The 20,710-nt window shown below is 45.0% G+C and overlaps 1 protein-coding gene across 1 annotated transcript in view; it reads left to right on the top strand.

Moving 5' to 3' along the window:
- The window catches only part of tg (thyroglobulin), a 532,338-nt gene that overhangs the window by 435,501 nt on the left and 76,127 nt on the right, over positions 1-20,710 (top strand). Inside the window, exon 51 of the mRNA XM_068032631.1 lies at positions 16,148-16,329. Coding sequence (XP_067888732.1) covers positions 16,148-16,329 — 182 coding nt within the window. The remainder of the gene's footprint in view (positions 1-16,147; positions 16,330-20,710) is intronic.

The following is a 20,710-nucleotide window of genomic DNA, read 5'->3' as shown; positions in this document are numbered from 1 at the left end:
TCACCCTGACAAAGCCATGCTGACTATCCCTGATTAATCCCTGCCTCTCCAAGTGGAGATTAATCCTGTTCCTCAGAGATTTTTCCAATAGTTTCCCTACAACTGATGTTAGACTCACCGGCCTGTAATTACCTGGTTTGTCCCTGCTACTCTTCTTGAAAAATGGTACCACATTCGCTGTCCTCCAGTCCTCTGGGACCTCTCCTATGGCCAGAGAGGATTTGAAAATTTGTGTCAGAGCCCCTGCTATCTACTGCCTGGCCTCACATAACAGCCTGGGATACATCTCATCTGGGCCTGGGGATTTATCCACTTTTAAGCCCACTAAAACAGCTAATACTTCCTCCCTTTCAATGCTAATTTGTTCAAGTATATCACAATGCCCCTCTCTGATCTCTACACCTACATCATCCTTCTCCATAGTGAACACAGATGAAAAGTAATCATTTAAAACCATACCTATGTCCTCCAGCTCCACACACAGATTGCCACATTGGTCCCTAATGGGCCCTACTCTTTCCCTGCTTATTCTCTTGCCCTTAATATACTTATAGAACGCCTTGGGATTTTCCTTTATCTTGCCCGCCAGTGTTTTGTCATGTCCCCTCTTCACTCTCCTAATTACTTTTTAAGTATCCCCCCTACACTTTCTATACTCCTCTAGTGCCGCCGCTGTATTTAGTGCTTTGAATCTGCCATAAGCCTCCTTTTTTTCCCCTTATCCAATCCTCTATATCCCTTGACATCCAGGGTTCCCTGGACTTGTTGGTCCTACCCTTCACCTTTATGGGAACATGTTGGCCCTGAACTCTCATTATTTCCTTTTTGAATGACTCCCACTGGTCTGATGTAGACTTTCTTACAAGTAGCTGCTCCCAGTTCACTTTGGCCAGATTCTGTTTTATCATATTGAAAACGGCCTTCCCCCAATTCAGTACTTTTATTTCCAGTCCCTCTTTGTTATTTTCCATAACTACCTTAAATCTTACAGTTATGGTCACTATCCCCAAAATGCTCCCCTACTGACACTTCTACCACTTGTCCGCTTTCATTCCCTAGGATTAGGTCCAGTACCGCCCCTTCTGACCACCAGACTGATTACTGGGATGGCAGGACTGACATATGAAGAGAGATTGGGTCGATTATGCTTGCATTCGCTCGAGTTTAGAAGAATGAGAGGGGATCTCATAGAAACCTACAAAATTCTAACAGGACTGGACAGACTAGATGCAGGAAGGATGATGGGGGAGTCCAGGATCAGGGGTCACAGTCTAAGGATAAGGGGTGAGCCATTTAGGACTGAGATGAGGAGGGATTTCTTCACCCAGAGAGTGGTGAACCTGTGCAATTCTCTACCACAGAAAGAAGTTGAGGCCAAATCATTAAATATATTGAAGAAAGAGTTAGATATAGTTCTTAGGGCTAAAAGAATCAAGGGATATGGGGAGAAAGTGGGAACAGGGTACTGAGTTTGGACGTTCGGCTATGATTGTATTGAATGGTGGTGCAGGCTCGAAGGGCTGAATGGCCTATTCCTGCTCCAATTTTCTATGTTTCTCTTGTAGGACTTTCTATGTGCTGGCTCAAAAAGCTCTCCTGTGTGCATTTTAAGGATTCCACCCCCTTTAAACCTTTTGCACTAAGACTATCCCAGTGGATATTGGGGAAGTTGAAATCCCCTACTATTATTTTTACACCTCTCTGTGATTTGCCTACGTATCTGCTCCTCTATCTCTCCCTGACTGTTTGGAGGCCTGTAGTACAATGTGGCTGCATCTTCCAGGAATTCATCAACAAGAGTATATTCGGATATTCTTCACAGACCCCATGAGGGACCCCACATCCTCCTAAAAATTGATGGTGAATATTATTAGCTATCTACAATGAGACGATTAATTTCTTACAGCCCATGGTTATCCTGGATAATGGACCGAATGAGACAATAGTTTATCATTGTATCCGTTTGAAATAAACCATGAGTTATGGCATTGTCCAAACTGGCTCATCTGGCTTTAATACATATTCTCCAATTCCTGTAATCTTTTTCTTTTAAAACCTCTACAACCTCGCACTTACCGGGAATTCCCTGATGGCTTATCAAGTTCTGCCACTGTAACCTCAGCAGAAGTTTAGCAGAAATCCCATTTATGTCAGTAAGCAGGGTTTTCAAACAACTTTTACTGAAGTTACAGTGCCAGACAAGGGGAAGTCTAATGGAAATTCACTCCATTGTTTTAAAACACAACCTGCAAATATAACACAAGTCCCATGAGGTAAACATTAACAAAAGATTGCAAGGTGCCTTAGGTCAGAGGTAGCACTCTCCCCTCTGAGTTAGACAGTTGACAGTTCAAGTTTCCCTTCAGAGACTTGAATGCATAATCCAGACTGATACTTCAATGCAGTACTGAGGAAGGGCGGCACTGTCAGAGGTGATATAATCAGACATTAAACCAAGGCCCCGGCAGATATTAAAGACCGCCTGGCACTATTTGAGGAAGAGCAGGAGTGTTCTCCTTGGTGTCTTGGCTAATATTTATCCTTCAAATAACATCACTAAAATAGATTATCTGATCATTATATTGTTGTTGTGGAGCATTTGGCTGCAGTGTTTCATTACATTACAACCGTAACTAAAAACCGTAACTTCAAAAGTATTTAATTGGCTGTAATGTACTTTGGGATGTCCTGTGGTAGTGAAAGGCACTATATAAATGCAAGTTCTTACATTCTTAGTACAGAACTGCATTGAATAAATGGTTGCTACATTCATATCAATTGTCCATAGAAAATTCATCATTATTACAATCAACGTAGAGCAAACATACAGTAACTACAAGGTGAAGAATATCAGTGCTGAACAAATGTAACATATTTCCGCAATGTCCCATTCAGTGGCAGTAACTACTATTCACAAGCCATGTATGGATGGGTCAGATGAAGATCTAGGTTATCTCTGCAGTCTGGGCCAATCCCAGCCTTAGAAGAGCACTCTTTGCTCCACCATCATTTTAGTGATTTCTCTGAGTGTAATTGCCAATCTAATTTCACTGAATTATGAGCAGTTTTATCCCATGGACATTTGACCACTTCAGCTAGCTTTTGTGCTGCCCAAACTGATTTCACTTAGGATTGTTGCATCTGGGTTACATTTGAATCTAGTTTCCAGAAGTGAAGTTGTACTTCAACTTAATGTGCCACATGCTCCCAACCAAGTAAATGAAGAAATGTCAGTTTATTCCCATTCATAGCAAAGAAAATGGGAGGTGAAATACGACACAATGTCCAGTGACACAGTTAAGAGATATGCCTTAATTTCTATGACTTGATCTTAAGATTCCTTGCTTTGAAATTATGTCCTACAAATTATATGGGGGAGGATTAACTGGCAGCAGGTTTCAGCTGGGCAAGGGCCAGGACAAGTGTCAACCCTGCTTCTTAGCGGCAACAGTTTGAGGCTTTTTTAGCTCCTGAGCCTAATTTGCATCCCGCCAACCAGCTGCTTGTGTGAAACAGTGACCAGTGAAACATGATACCACACATATTCAGGAACCTGAAGGCAGCTGCAGCGATATTTTGTAACAATTCAGAAAGCTGAGACAGAATGTCCGCAATGCGACATCACCTATCACTTCTACTTCCTGTGAAACGTTTTTCCAGGCAGTGCAGTTGTCTGCAGCTTTGTTCACACAAGTTCAAAAGACAACTGACGATCTCATGACTTACAACATAAGGAGAGACTCAAGGATCTGGATCTGGCTGTGACAATAGGATAGGGAGATACACGTTGGGCTGAATTTTCCTGGCCCGAGGCAGAAGATATAGTCCCCTGTGGCCATCCCCCTCTCAAACAGATATACCGCTTTGGATACTGTTGGGGGGGGAATGACCTCCCAGGGGAAAGCAGCAACAGCCAAGTTCGTGGTACCACGGAGGGCTCTGCTGCACAGCAGGGGAGGAAAAGGGGTGGAAGAGCTATTGTGAAAGGGGATTCTATCGTAAGGGGTGCAGATAGGCGTTTCTGTGGCTGCAAACGAGGCTTCAGGATGCAATGTTGCCTCCCTGGTGCTAGGGTCAAGGATGTCTCGGAGCGGCTGCAGGACATTCTGAAAGGGGAGGGTGAGCAGCCAGAGGTCATGGTCCATATTGGTACTAACGACATAGGCAGGAAGAGAGATGAGGTCCTGCAAAGTGAATATAGAGAGTTAGGCAGAAGGTTAAAAAGCAGGACCTCCAGGGTTGTAATCTCAGGATTACTCCCTCTGCTACGTGCTAGTGAGGTTAGGAATAGGAGGATAAGGCAAATGAATGTGTGGTTGAAGAGCTGGTGTAGGCGGGAGGGCTTCAGCTACTTGGATCATTGGGATCTCTTCTGGTGCAGAAGTGACCTGTACAAGAGGGACAGGTTGCATCTCAACTGGAAGAGGACCAATATCCTTGCGGGGAGGTTTGCTAGTACTACTCAGGAGGGTTTAAGCTAGTCTTGCAGGGGGGGTGGGACGCAAAGTAGTAGTCTCTCTGATGAGATAGTTGAGGCAAATGTAGAGGTTAAAGCAAGCAAGTCCAGTAGGCAGGCCGGGCAGGGGCAGGGGCAGGACAGGGAGCATGGAAGGCTAAACTGCATTTACTTTAATGCAAGAAGCTTTGCAGATAAGGCAGATGAACTCAGAGCATGGATTGGTACATGGGATTGCGATATTACGGAAACGTGGTTGAGGGATGAGCAGGACTGGCAGCTCAATGTTCCGGGGTACCGATGCTTCCAGCGTGACAGAGGTGGAGGTAAGAGGGGAGGGGGAGTTGCACTATTGATTAAGGAGGACATCCCGGGGGGAACGTCCAGCGAGGCCGCATGGGTAAAACTTAGAAATAAGAAAGGGGTGATCACTTTGATGGGATTATACTATAGGACCCCCAATAGTCAGAGGGAATTGGAGGAGCACATATGTAGGGAAATCACAGATAGGTGTAGGAATTCTTCTTCTTCTTTGGCCTCCTGGTCTCGAGAGACAATGGGTAAGCGCCTGGAGGTGGTCAGTGGTTTGTGAAGCAGCACCTGGAGTTGCTATAAAGGCCAATTCCAGAGTGACAGACTCTTCCACAGGTGCTGCAGATAAAATTGGTTGTAGGGGCTGTTACACAGTTGGCTCTCCCCTTGCGCTTCTGTCTTTTTTCCTGTCAACTGCTCAGTCTCTTTGACTCGCCACACTTTAGCCCCGCCTTTATGGCTGCCCGCCAGTTCTGGCGATCACTGGCAACTGACTCCCACGACTTGTAATCAATGTCACAGGACTTCATGTCGCGTTTGCCGACATCTTTAAAGCGGAGACATGGACGGCCGGTGGGTCTGATACCAGTGACGAGCTCGCTGTACAATGTAGGAATTATAGGGTTGTAATAGTAGGTGATTTTAACTTCCCTAATATTGACTGGGACTGCTTTCATGCTAAGGGATCAGATGGGGAAGAATTTGTTAAGTGTGTCCAGGACAGTTTTCTGAAGCAGTATGTGGATGGCCCTACTCGAGAAGGGGCTACACTCGACCTCCTCTTAGGAAATGAGGATGGGCAGGTGGTTGATGTGACAGTGGGGGAGCACTTTGGGACCAGTGACCACAACTCTATTAGCTTCAATATAGTTATGGAAATGGTCTGGTCCTCAAGTTGAAGTCCTAAATTGGTGGAAAGTTAATTTCGATGGCATCAGACAGGAACTCTGAAAAGTTGAATGGGAGAGGCTGTTTACGGGTAAAGGGACGTCTGGCAAGTGGGAGGCTTTTAAAAGTGAGATAGGAAGTGTTCAGGGCCGGCATGTTCCTGTTAGATTGAAAGGCAAGGCTGGCAAGTTTAGGGAACCTTGGTTGACGAGGGATATTGAGGATCTGGTCAGGACAAAGAAGGAGGCATATGTCAGGTATAGGCAGCTGGGATCAAGCGAGTCCCTCGAGGAGTATAAGGGATGTAGGAGTACACATAAGAAGGAAATTAGGAGGGCGAAAAGGGGCCATGAGATTTCCCTGGCAGATAAGATAAAGGAGAATCCTAAAAGATTCTATAAGTATATTAAGAGTAAAAGGGTAGCTGGAGAGAGAGTAGGTCCCCTTAAGGATCAGTGTGGTAACCTATGTGTGGAGCCACGGGAAATGGGTGAGGTCTTAAATGAATATTTGTCATATTTACCGTGGAGAAGGTCATGGAAGCTAGTGAGTTCAAGGGAGGGAACAGCGATATCCTGAAACATATCAGCATTACAAAGGAGGAGGTGTTGGAGGTTTTGAAGCGCATTAAGGTAGATAAATCCCCAGGGCCTGACCAGGTGTATCCTAGGATGCTATGGGAAGCAAGGGAGGAGATTGCTGGGGCCCTGGCAGAGATCTTTGTATCATCGTTAGCCACGGGTGAGGTACTGGAAGACTGGAGGATAGCTAATGTTGTGCCTTTATTTAAGAAGGGCAGCAGGGATAAGCCAGGGATCTACAGGCCAGTGAGCCTTACATCAGTGGTGGGAAAGTTATTGGAAGGGATTCTGAGAGACAGGATTTATATGCATTTAGAAAGGCATGGTCTGATTAGGGATAGTCAGCATGGCTTTGTGTGTGAGAAATCATGTCTCACGAATTTGATTGAGTTTTTTGAGGAGGTGACCAAGAGGATTGACGAGGGCAGGGCGATGGACGTTATTTGCATGGACTTTAGCAAGGCCTTTGACAAGGTCCCATATGGTAGGGCCGGTCCGTAAGGTTCGAACACATGGGATCCAGGGTGAGCTAGTCAATTGGATACAAAATTGGCTTGGTGATAGGAGGAAGAGGGTAGTAGTGGAGGGTTGTTTTTCAGATTGGAGGCCAGTGACCGGTGGTGTGCTGTAGGGATCGGTGCTGGGTACTCTGTTGTTTGTCATATATTTAAATGACTTGGATGTAAATGTAAGGGGCATGATTAGTAAGTTTGCAGATGACACTAAAATTGGTGGTATAGTGGGCAGTGAAGAAGTTTGTCTAAGGTTACAACAGGATATAGATCAACTGGGAAAGTGGGCAAGGGATTGGCAAATGGAATTTAATGCGGACAAGTGCGACGTGATGCATATTGGGAAGTTAAGCCAGGGCAGGAAATATACAGTGAATGGCAGGGCCCTGGGGAGTGTTGTTGACCAGAGAGACCTTGGGGTGAAGGTACATAGTTCCCTGAAAGTGACAACACAGGTAGACAGGGTGGTGAAGAAGGCGTATGGCATGCTTGCCTTCATCAGCCGAGGCATTGAGTACAAGAGTTGGGATGTCATTTTACAGTTGTACATAAAGTTGGTTAGGCTGCATTTGGAGTACTGTGTGCAGTTCTGGTCGCCGCACTACAGGAAAGATGTGATTAAGCTAGAGAGGGTGCAGAAAAGATTCACAAGGATGTTGCCTGGTTTGGAGGGCTTGAGATATAAAGAGAGATTGGATAGGCTGGGTCTGTTTTCCCTGGAGCGAAGGAGGCTGAGAGGGGACATGATAGAGGTATATAAAATTATGAGAGGCATAGATAGGGTAGAAAGCCAGAGTCTGTTTCCCATGTTAGGGGTGACTAAAACTAGAGGGCATAGATTTAAGGTGAGAGGGAAGAGGTTTAAAGGGGATCAAAGGGGTAAATTTTTCACACAAAGAATAGTGGGTATCTGGAATGAGCTGCCAGAGGAGGTGGTGGAGGCAGGAACAGTAGCAACATTTAAGAGGCATCTGGACAGGTACTTGAATGAGCAAGGCATTGAGGGATATGGAATTAATGCAGGCAGGTGGAATTAGTATAGAAAGGCATTATGGTCGGCATGGACGCGTTGGGCTGAAGGGCCTGTTTCTATGCTGTACAACTCTATGACTGTATTAGAATATCCGGACGGTAAATGTCAGGACGGAAGCCCAGCGTCTTCACGTCAAAACCGGATATTCCAAAGGGCGGCCGGTATGGCGGGAGGGCCTCACGCTTACACATAGCAAGCAAGTAATTAAGCCATCGAAACAAGAAGTTAACTGCTATTTTACCTGGGTTTTCTGATTTTTCTATAAGTACATGGGAACACACGGTGCTTCAAAGCCTCACCAGGTGTAAGGAGATGGTGAGCTAACAGGACGTCAGTTCTGGCTCCAAATGGCAGCCATTGTGAAGTCGAGCATGCCTTGATGGGGAAGGTGAAACAAAACAGGCACTGGTATTGTCAGTCGGGAGAAGGGGACAAGGTATCAGAGTTGTGGAGGCATCTGTCAGAGTAGCACATTGGAGCTGGCACCTGTCGGGTTTCTCCTCGGATTAAAACAGTGTGCCTTTACGACTCTGTTTGAAACAGTATACCTTTAAGATGGAGAGAAAGTTTTGGATTTCTGAGGCACAGTGTGCCAGCTGCACTTATTACCCTAGGCCACAGCAGGAGAGAGAGGTCACATGGTATAATGTTTTGCTTTGACTGTGTGTAAAACTGGCAAAAACCAGTCTGAACCAGTTTGTTTTGAGAGACTCACCAGAAAGTGTGCTGAAGGAAAGAGCTGTCTATTCTCTCTCAGCATAAATTCTACAAGGAGCTCCAGGCCAAATTAATTGCCTAGGGAAAAAAGAATTTTTTTTTTTAAAGGATACTATTTGTATCGCTGAAGGTTGCCAAACTCCTTTTCTTTACTTCCAAGCCAGGAAGTATTTGCTTCAAGATTGAATCTCGCTTAATGATTGTTTGCTGGAATTTGAAGTAATGTTTGTAACTGAGAGACTGCTGGGTTTAAAATTCTAGTTGACCTATTGCTGTGCTCATCTTTGAAAGAACGGTTTGATGCCTGCCACAGCTGAAGTGTTTTGAATGCCTATCAAGAACAGAGTATTTCATCAAATTTGCATGGAGACTTTGACTGGTTTGGATGGTGGCATGCTGGAGAGTGGTACTCTGTGGCTGTTGGCCAATTAACTGCCGGCAGGCGGAAGATGCGTCCAGCCACTGAGAGTGCCGATGCCATATTTAAAGGCTGCCAGTACTCTTTTAAATAGATCCAGCCATAAAGAAGCCTGGGAGGAAGAGCAGCGAAAGAAGGCCTGCAAGAATGTCAGAGGCAAGTTCCCTGGTGGCCCAATGGTTTAGCGATGCCTCCCCGCAGGTTCTCCTCCAGGCTGCTTGGGCAAGGCAGGAGGTCCTCTTAGCCTGGGACCGGAGGAGCAGATCTGCCTGCCAGACCAAGTAAGCCTGGATGGAGATCACAGAGGAGGTCAGCTGCCATGAGGTCGCAAGCCAGTGAAACCCACAATGCAAAGGAAAGGCCAAAGACTGGCTGTGGTGTTCCGTTCCTCATGATCCTGACCCCCATGTGGGAGGAGGCACTGGAGCTTGGATCACACCACGGGAGCCATTCTATTGCAGGTGATGAGGCATGAGTGGAGATGCAAAAGAGTGAGTGGCCGAATGGATGGGCACAAGAGAGCCTCTGCGAACATAAGGCATAGTGCTGATGTGTCCACCTCAAGTTACGCTGAGCTCCTCACAAGGAGGACATTATGGAATGTGCATCCCCCTCTAATTAATTTTCTCTATCTCACAGGTTAAAGGCAAGAGCAGACAGCTTAAAAGACTTTGCGGGGGGTGGGTCAGCTGCCCACCTCTGAGGAAGAGGGAGCCTCAGAGGACACACTGTCACATTGTTCCCCACATCTTCCACCAGCATAGACACTCTCACCACTACCCTCTCAAAGGGCAATTAGGAATGGGCAATAAATGCTGGCCTTGCCAGCGACACACACATCCCACCAATGAATAAATAACAAACATCTGAAACCAAGCCACTTAAGGAGATATTCGACTAGACAACCAAAAACTTGGTCAAAGAGGTTCATTTTAGGGAGCATCTTCATAGAGGAAAGAGAGGTAGTGAAACGGAGAGGTTAAGGAAAGGAATTCCAGAGTTAGGACCTTGGCAGCTTGAAGGCATGACCACTAATGGTGGAACGTTTCAAATTGGGGATGCTCAAGAGGCCAGAATTAGAGGATCGCAGATAGTGGAGGATTGTGGGGCTGGAGGAGATTGTAGAGATAGGGCGGGGTCATTTGTGGAGGTCATAATGATGCCTCATAATTGACTAGTTAGCAAAATGAATGGTCATGGAATGAACGAGACAGTAACAGAGTGGATACGACATTGTCTAATGGACAGAACACTGAGTAGTGGTGAATGGTTGTTTCAAATTGGGGATGCTCAAGAGGCCAGAATTAGAGGATCGCAGATATCCTGGCTGCAAGGTTTGCTAGCGTCACTCGGGAGGGTTTAAACTAGTGTGGCAGGGAGGTGGGAACCAGAGCAGTAGGACAGCTAGTGAAATAAATGAGGAGGAAATAGTAACTAAGGCCAGTAGGACTAAGAGGAAGAGCAGGCAGGGAGATGTTGCTGAGCACAGCGGGACTGGTGGTCTGAAGTGCATTTGTTTCAATGCGAGAAGTATAACAGGTAAGGCAGATGAACGTAGAGTTTGGATTAGTACTTGGAAATATGATGTTGTTGCTATTACAGAGACTTGGTTGAGGGAAGGGCAGGATTGGCAGCTAAATGTTCCAGGCTTTAGAAGCTTCAGGCAGGATAGAGGGGGATGTAAAAGGGGTGGGGGAGTTGCATTACTGGTTAAGGAGAATATCACAGCTGTACTGCGGGAGGACACCTCAGAGGGGTCATGCAGCAAGGCAATATGGGTGGAGCTCAGGAATAGGAAGGGTGCAGTCACGATGTTGGGGGTTTACTACAGGCCTCCCAACAGCCAGCGGGAGGTAGAGGAGCAGATATGTAGACAGATTTTGGAAAGATGTAAAGGTAACAGGGTTGTGGTGGGTGATTGTAACTTCCCCTATATTGATTGGGACTCACTTAGTGCTAGGGGCTTGGATGGGGCAGAATTTGTGAGGAGCATCCAGGAGGGCTTCCTGAAACAATATGTAGGTAGTCCAACTAGGGATGGGGCCATTCTGGACCTGGTATTGGGGAATGAGCCCGGCCAGGTGGTCGAAGTTTCAGTGGCGGAGCATTTCGGGAGCAGTGACCATAATTCCATAAGTTTTAAGGTACTTGTGGATAAGGATAAGAGTAGTCCTCAGGTGAAGGTGCTAAATTGGGGGAAGGCTAATTGGAACAATATTAGGCAGGAACTGAAGAATTTAGATTGGGGGCGGCTGTTTGAGGGTAAATGAACTTCTGACATGTGGGAGTCTTTCAAACGTCAGCTGATTAGAATCCAGGACCAGCATGTCCCTGTGAGAAAGAAAGACAAGTTTGGCAAGTTTCGGGAAGCTTGGATAACACGGGATATTGTGAGCCTAGTCAAAAAGAAAAAGGAAACATTTGTAAGGGCTGGAAGGCTAGGAACAGATGAAGCACTTGAGGAATATAAAGACAGTAGGAAGGAACTTAAGCAAGGAGTTAGGAGGGCTAAAAGGGGTCATGAAAAGTCATTGGCAAACAGGATTAAGGAAAATCCCAAGGCTTTTTATACATATATAAAGAGCAAGAGGGTAACTAGGGAAAGGGTTGGCCCACTCAAGGACAGAGATGGGAATCTATGTGTGGAGCCAGAGGAAATGGGCGAGGTACTAAATGAGTACTTTGCATCAGTATTCACCAAAGAGAAGGACTTGGTGGATGATGAGCCGAGGGAAGGGAGTGCAGATAGTCTCAGTGATCTCATTATCAAAAAGGAGGCGGTGTTGGGTGTCTTGCAAAGCATTAAGGTAGATAAGTCCCCAGGGCCTGATGGGATCTACCCCAGAATACTGAGGGAGGCAAGGGAAGAAATTGCTGGGGCCTTGACAGAAATCTTTGCATCCTCATTGGCTACATGTGAGGTCCCAGAGGACTGGAGAATAGCCAATGTTGTTCCTTTGTTTAAGAAGGGTGGCAAGGATAATCCAAGAAATTATAGGCCGGTGAGCCTTACGTCAGTGGTAGGGAAACTATTAGAGAGGATTATTCGGGACAGGGTTTACTCCCATTTGGAAACAAATGAACTTATTAGCGAGAGACAGCATGGTTTTGTGAAGGGGAGGTCGTGTCTTATTAATTTGATTGAGTTTTTTGAGGAAGTGACGAAGATGATTGATGAAGGAAGGGCAGTGGATGTTATTTATATATACTTTAGTAAAGCCTTTGACAAGGTCCCGCATGGCAGACTGGTACAAAAGGTGAAGTCACATGGGATCAGAGGTGAGCTGGCAAGATGGATACAGAACTGGCTGTCATAGAAGACAGAGGGTATCAGTGGATGGGTGTTTTTCTGAATGGAGGGATGTGACTAGTGGTGTTCCGCAGGGATCAGTGCTGGGACCTTTGCTCTTTGTCGTATATATAAATGATTTGGAGGAAAATGTAGCTGGTCTGATTAGTAAGTTTACGGATGACACAAAGGTTGGTGGAGTTGCAGATAATGCGGATTGTTAGAGGATACAGCAGGATATCGATCGGTTGGAGACTTGGGCGGAGAAATGGCAGATGGAGTTTAATCCGGACAAATGTGAGGTAATGCATTTTGGAAGGTCCAATGCAGGTGGGAGGTATACAGTAAATGGCAGAACCCTTAGGAGTATTGACAGGCAGAGAGATCTGGGCGTACAGGTCCACAGGTCACTGAAAGTGGCAACGCAGGTGGATAAGGTAGTCAAGATGGCATACGGCATGCTTGCCTTCATCGGTCGGGGCATAGAGTATAAAAATTGGCAAGTCATGTTGCAGCTGTACAGAACCTTAGTTAGGCCACACTTAGAATATTGTGTGCAATTCTGGTCGCCACACTACCAGAAGGACGTGGAGGCTTTGGAGAGGGTACAGAGGAGGTTTACCAGGATGTTGCCTGTTCTGGAGGGCATTAGCTATGAGGAGAGGTTGGAAAAACTCGGATTGTTTTCACTGGAACGACCGAGTGGAGGGGCGACATGATAGAGGTTTACAAAGTTATGAGCGGCATGGACAGAGTGGATAGTCAGAAGCTTTTTCCTGGGGTGGAAGAGTCAGTTACTAGGGGACATAGGTTTAAGGTGCGAGGGGCAAAGTTTAGAGGGGATGTGCGAGGCAAGTTTTTTTTACACAGAGGGTGGTGAGTGCCTGGAACTTGCTGCCAGGGGAGGTGGTGGAAGCAGATACGATAGCGACGTTTAAGAGACATCTTGACAAATACATGACTAGGAAGGGAATAGAGGGATATGGGCCCCAGAAGTGCAGAAGGTGTTAGTTTAGGCAGGCATCAAGATCGGCGCAGGCTTGGAGAGCCTAATGGCCTGTTCCTGTGCTGTACTGTTCTTTGTTCAGACTGGAGGGTGGTATCTATGCCTGACATAATCTTGCACACTTCTATTGAATCACCCCTCAATCTCCTTTGCCCTAAGGAGAACAAACCCAGCTTTTCCAACCTAACTTTGTAGCTAAAATCCCTCATCCCTGAAACCATTCTGGTAAATCTCCTCTGCATCCTCTCAAGGACACTTACCTCTTTCCTAAAGTGTGGTGACCACTGGACACAATATTCCTTTCGGGTCATAACCAGAGCTTTATAAACCCAAACAGCAGTGCCAACTGCTTCCGGTCCTACTGACAGGACCTCAGGCATTGCTAAAAAAAATCAGCCCATTGAAATTTGCAAAAGCTACAAAATTTTCCCTTGCCCTAAAAGTAAGAAACAGATATAATGGACTCTCTCAGATAAACAAAAAAGCTCCCATTGTCCTATTTGATGAAAATAAAAAAAGGACACAGATAAATATTGAATGAGAAAATACCAAGTATTTATCTGTTATTTTTATTTAAAGTAGATGTTGTTATGACCGAGGCAGGAGGAGTGCACTGTTTATTCTAGCTGCACTTCTCCACATGTCACAACATATATTACATTTTTTTTCCACTTACTGATATGGTCAATCATAGACTCTTTTTATCGCAGAATAAAACACTCCAAACAGGTTTCTTTAGTAAACAACAAAATTTTCAGTTTATTATAAAACAAGTCTTAACCAGTAATGAGGAAATACATAAACATGCAGATTGAAATATTAAAGTTCCCTTTTTACCTTAGCCCCTCACACTCACGCACATGCACTGGTTAACTAGAAAAATAAAGGGATTGTTGTTTAGAGCTCTGTTACAAAAAAAAAGACAAAAACCACTTAGGCTGAATACTTGCTCATTCTTGAAGAAAAAACAGAAGAGATATAGCATACAGTCTAGCCTTCAAGTATACATAGACTGATCACTGGGATCTTTTAGTACAGATCTTTTCAGGTAGTGTTGAGAATGAATTTAGCAGGCTTTTCTTCAAAGACAGGAGATGAGATGAGTTGACAGGTGGACTTGTCAGGGTCTTTTAGAGAGGTGCTGGAACGCTGAGCTGGGTGGTGATCTTCTCTCCTTCCTTGGGAATTCTCTTCTCTCCTTGGAAGTTCTCTCTCTTATTATACAATTCAACCCTAACTTAAAACAATTCAAAAGCGAAACCAACAACAGGAGGTCAACCTTTTGACCTCAATCAATCTTGATCTGTCACTTCTTTGTAAACAACTTCGCCAGGTGTCCAAAATTCTCTGTTGTTTATTGAGCTGGAAGTCAGGTGGTTTCCCGGAAGTCAAGTGATATCCCAGAAAGGCTTATTTTCCTCACAGGACCTCCCAGTGCCCCTTCTAAAAAACATTTCCAGGGATTGTTTTTTCAAAGTCAAGTGGCCTTTACATGACCCCGTTTTAAACCCTAAAGTTTAACATTTCTTCAATCTTTCAAAAATGAACTCAAAAAATATATTTAACATAACAGAGACACTTTCGTAACAATGTAGTTTAGTGAAGTGTTCCAATAATGTTGCTATCCTAATGTTTAAGAAGATATATTATTGTAGTATTACTATTTATTTCAATGCTACAGTGCATAAGTTTTAATCAACTAAAAACAGTCACCCAAAGCATCAAATATCTCAGAACATGCCAGAAGCCTAAAGGTCACCTTAATGGCAAAGCAGATGGGTTGGTGGCTGTGTGCCAAAGAAAGCAGTATCAGTTCTTTTTTTTTAAAAATTGTCATGTAAGTTTGTAAGTTAGTGTTGTTTATTCTAAATCCGATGTGAAACTCAGTGTAATGGGAACTTCAGAGGTTTTCTGTCAAACAGAACCTTCTAGGAAGTGTCCCCCATTTTGCTTAGAGGTGCTGTTTCAATGACAGCTTCCTACTGTATTTGTTTATTTTGGAGTTTTCTTTCTCCCTCCTTGCTCGTTTTGATCTTCCTGTACAATATACTTCCTGCAGCTGGGAGGACCACTGGGTGACCTCTGCTGCTCTGAATCGGAGATGCGCAAAAGCCGACCTTGGGTGTTATTATCTTGCCAAGAATAATGAGACCCAAGGTTCACAGAAGTTTTTTTCTATATTTGCTCGAGATTCACAAGAAAAAAAATTAGGAAGCTACATTCCTGACTGTTGCCAAAACGGGATGTGACTTCCCCTCTGATTAAACACATCCTTCCTGTGGAAAGGCTCCACTGATGGAGTTGCGACCCTCAAATGTATTTTATTGGTTTAAAGTGCTTTAGGGCATCTTAATGTCATGAAAGGCACCATATAAATGCAATTTTTCTTTCTTTTTCTTTTCTGATTTAAATGATGCACATGCGCAGCCTTTGGTGTTAACAGGCCGTGGGCACTTTACCTCCTGTGTAGTCAGTTCCTCCGTTCTTCGATTGCTGAAGGAGATTGAGCGAGACAACAGTTTGCCTACTTCCACCCCTTTTCTCTTCTCCTTGGACATTGACTCCTTGCTGAGGTACCCCACCCAAGTAGTTCTTCATGCTTGAGCCCAGACATCAGCAGGATATCTGGCCAGTGGGTGAGCCGCCCCTGATCTCGCCCTCATCTGGTGTCCACAGACGTACATTTCCCAGGACAGGTTAATCACAACAAGCTCACTTGCCATCTCATAACAGAGAAAAAATGGTCCAAGGTGCTGTAGTGATCAGGGAGGAATCCATATGGTTCAATTCCATTTGTTTGCATTTTCAAAACTCAGTGCGTGACATCCCTCAGCTCGATGAGCACAAAACTCGAATCCTTTTCAAATGTCCAATTATATTTTGAGAAGACTGATAAATTGTACAAACACTTTTTGTTGTTGTTTGCATTGTTCAGAAGTTTGAAGTACCTGCTGGAAAATCAGAGAGTAAAACAGCTTTCTATCAAGCTCTTCAGAATGCGCTGGGAGGAGAAAGTTCAAACTCACTCATCAAGGACGCTACGACCTGGTTTTACTCACTACAGCACGCGCTGGCTGACTACTCTGCCTTCTCAAGGGCTTTGGAGAATGCTACACGGTAAGAACACTGTGCAGAGCATAGATAATCTTTCACTCACGTCCTTGACAGTTTTAGGGGGCTTTTAAGGGGAAGGGGTGAGTAAACATTGTCACATAGGATATTTCATACTTCAACACACAGATACCTTTTGCATCTCTTATCTGAGCTTCAGTGCAATTTTGGTTGCCAGATTTCAATATCCATAGGTATAAAATCAGTTCCCGCGTTCCTGGTCCACTCCTCCATTACCCCCGACACCTCGACCCTTCCCACGGCACCTTCCCATGCAATTGCAGCAGGTGTAATACCTGCCCTTTTACCTCCTCTCTCCTCACTTTCCAAAGCCCAAACACTCCTTTCAGGTGAAGCAGCGATTTACTTGTACTTTCAATTTATTATACTGTATTCGCTGCTCACAATGCGGTCTCTACATTGGGGAGACCAAATGCAGATTGGGTGACCGCTTTGCGGAACACCTCTGCTCAGTCCGAAAACATGACCCCGCGCTTCCAGTTGCTGGCCATTTCAACACACACCCCTGCTCTCATGCCCACATCTCTGTCCTGGGCTTGCTGCAGTGTTCCAGAGAACATCAAATTAAGCTCGAGGAACAGCATCTCATTTACTGATTAGGCACGCTACAGCCCACCAGTCTGAACATTGAGTTCAATATTTTCAGAGCATGACTGGTCCTTTTTATTTTTATTTTATTTTATCAGTTTTTTACCATGTGCCTGTCTTGCTGTTTTTTTTCATGTTTGTGCTTTTGGCTAGGGTGGTTCACTATTCTGTCATGAACTCTCTGCACTAACGCTTTGTCTTTCACCACATCATCAGCACACTCTCTTTGCCTTTGCCCCACGACCTCCCTGTCAGTTAATCTCTCTGGCCCTCTGTCCTAACCCTTTTCCCCCATCCCCACTTTACTTGCTTAAAACCTATTACATTTCTAACCTGTTCTGATGAAAGGTCACCGACCTGAAACGTTAACTCTGCTTCTCTCTCCACAGATACTGCCTGACCTGCTGAGTAGTTCCAGCACCTTCTGTTTTTATTTCAGATTTCCAGCATCCACAGTATTTTGCTTTTATTTTAGTGGATAGGAAGGACCTATTTCCTACAGCAGAGAGGTCAATAACCAGGGAACATAGATTTAAAGTAATTGGTAGAAGGGTTAGAGGGAAGTTGAGGAGAATTCTTTCACCAACAGAGTGGTGGGGATCTGGAACCCATTGCCTGAAAGATTGGTAACCCTGGTTGGAATTTTCTGGGCTCTTTGGGGATAGGTGAGGAGGCAGGAAGTGAGCCCGATGTCTTCCCTTTTCCGTGCCATATTGTCAGCAATGGGAAAATTGATGGATTAGCTGCCCACTGGGTGATCAATTGAGCCACTTAAGGGATGTTTTAAGGGCCACTTCCTGCTTCCGTGGGCATTTTTCCCACGTTGGGAGGGCCCACTGCCACATGGCAGCCTCCCAACAGGCTCCGGGGTATTGGGCCCTCTTTTATGGGAACTTTATGTATCACAGAAGGGGTCCCTAGCTGCAGTGGCTGCACCACATTTGTCGCCGCTGCTAGCACTGGACCTCACCCAACCCCTCCCCTCGCACCATCCCTATTGGCCCCAGCTTCTATGACTACGTAACCCTCTCCATGGGCACCCCACCATTGAGTTGCCCACTCCCTGAAGCTGCAGCCTCAGCACTGGCCACTGCTGCGAGGGCTGCAAAGCTGCCGGCCCTCTGATTTGGCTAGTGGCTCTTGGGGCAGGCCACTATCCTTAGTTGAATGGTGGTCTCAGTGACAGCCACTTAATTGGCCACCATTGGCAAAATACTACCCAGCTCCCTCCGCCTGTCACTTTCAGCCCTGGCCTGGGACTTCCAACTCCTCCACAAAGCTCAGCCCCCTTGTTGAAATTGAAAAGTACTTGGATGTGCACTTAAATGTTGTAACCTACAGGGCTATGGACCAAGAGCTGGGACAGTGGGATTAGGCTGAATAATTCTTTTCGGCCAGCACAGGCATGATAGGCTGAATAGCCTCCTTCTGTATCGTAAATTTCTATGATTCTGTGAATGGTGACTGCACTTCAAAAAGCTTTGATTGGCTGTAAAGTGCGTCAGGATGTCCTGAGGTTGTGAAAGGCACTATAAAAATGCAATGTCTTCTTGTTAGCAACTAGAGAAATATGTAAATTAATTGGAGCATGGGTTTAAACTTTATATGATTCCTGAGGATCTATGTTATAGACCCATGTGACTCACAAAGACTGGAAGCTTGGATAGCCTTGCTGTGGAGCTATAAGTAGTACAGCTGCACTAAGTGATCTACAGGAGGAGCCATTTCTTGCTCTATTATGTTTCCAGGAACTATGCCTTAGAGTATGGCTACCTGACCCAAACCTGACGGGACCCGACGACATGTGTCGGGCTCGAGTCGGGTCGGGTCTCTCTTCCAGTTCCAAAATTCGGGCTCGGATCGGGTCGGGCTGGACATGAACAGAGATCAAGACAAACAGAAATCAGAGGTGAGAAAAGTGGGGGGAAAGGAAGGGGAAAGAAACAACTACAAGTTCCGACATAAAGCACCCGAGTGAAATTAACCCAACCCCTTTACACTCGGTGATCTATCAAGTCCGGGAGAAACTGACAAGCCCGGGGAAGATACCGGTAACTGCAATAAGTACAGAAACATCAACTCAGCTCTTGCTTCAATCTATACTTGGCCCAAGGATTTAAAATTATCTGGAAATAGGGAGGTTAAACTTTCCAACCTGAGTTCTCCGCGGAGATTTTTTTTTTGTTAATGATATCGGAATTTGATACAGTTCAATGTTTGTTACATTGCATGATTTCCTGAAGTGGATACTTCTTTTCCCGCAAGTGCTCAGGGTCGCGGCACCTTCGCCTGTTTGAAATCAGTGTTTGTTTCTTTTTAAACTTTATAATGTTAATTGAACAAAGGTACATCAACAACTGGCACCTGTACTCGATCACTGGTCTAAAGCCTGGCTACCCGACCAAACCCGAATACGTGTCGAGTACGGGTCGGGTCGGGTTGGGTCGGGCATTTAAAAAAATTATAGGACTCTGGCTCGGGTTGGGTTCAGGTTGGCTGTTGTTGGGTCGGGCCCAGGTCGGGTTTTCATTTTATACCCAAGCCAGGCTTTACTGAGCCTTGCCTGAAAATGTACCTCCCTTAAAATGGAGACGCATGTCTTCACTCTGTTTATGATTTCATCTTTTCTAGACAATACAGCATCGAATGTTCCCCAAACATTTTATATTGAGCTATAACCACATCAGAAAGCACAACACGTTATGCTGGCCAGGCCTCCTGGCCTGGAAACAGTGTGTGGAGCCAGTTTCAAGGTTTAGATCCTCTCAGATACAAATACAAACAGTGATCTCAGAGATCTCACATTCTTTTAAGTGATAGGTTTAGACTTACCACAGACATATTTTAAAAAGCTGATGAAATCTCTAGAACTGACAGTACTTAAATTGCCTATATTGCATATATGAGTTTTATTTATTTTTGGCTGTGCTAGGGTCAGATCACAATTCATAGAATCGCAGAATCGCTACAGCACAGAAGGAGGCCATTCGGTCCATCGTGTCCACATCAGTTCTCCGAGTGAGCAATTCACTGAGTGCCATTTCCCCCCCTTCTCCACATTACCCTGTACATTCATTTCTTTCAGGTAACTATCTAATTGCCTTTTGAATGCCTTGATTGAACCTACATATGAACAAACATACAAACATTCAAATTAGGAGCAGGAGTAGGCCATTTGGCCCCTCAAGCCTGCTCCGCCATACAAGAAGATAATGGTTAATCTGATTGTAACCTCAACTCCACATTCCCGCCTACCCCATTAACCTTTCACCCCCTTGCTTATCAAGAATCTATCTACCTCTTCATTAAATTATTCAAAGATTCTGCTTCCGCTTCTGAGAGAAAAAAATTCTCCTCGTCACTGTCTTAAACGGATGACCCCTTATTTTTAAATAGTGACCATTAATTCTAGATTCTCCCACAAGAGGAAGAATCCTTTCCACATCCACCCCGTCAGGATTCCTCAGGATCTTATATGTTTCAATCAAGTCGCCTCTTACTCTTCTAACCTCCAGCAGATACAAGCCTAGCCTGTCCATTCTTTCCTCATAAGACAACCTGCCCATTCCAGGTAATAGTCCAGTAAACCTCCTCTGAACTGATTCCAACACATTTACATCCTTCACCGATGCCCTGTATAACTGTAGCATAACCTCCCTACTTTTGTATTCAATTCCCCTCGCAATAAACAATAAAATTCTATTAGCTTCCCTAATAACTTGCTGTACCTGCATACTAACCTTTTGTGATCCATGCACTAGGACACCCAGATCCCTTT

This window comes from Heterodontus francisci, chromosome 5 (genome assembly GCF_036365525.1).
Source record: "Heterodontus francisci isolate sHetFra1 chromosome 5, sHetFra1.hap1, whole genome shotgun sequence".
Lineage (NCBI taxonomy): Eukaryota > Metazoa > Chordata > Chondrichthyes > Heterodontiformes > Heterodontidae > Heterodontus > Heterodontus francisci.
Note: the sequence above shows the minus strand (reverse complement) of the source record. Positions and strands in the feature narration are given on the sequence as shown.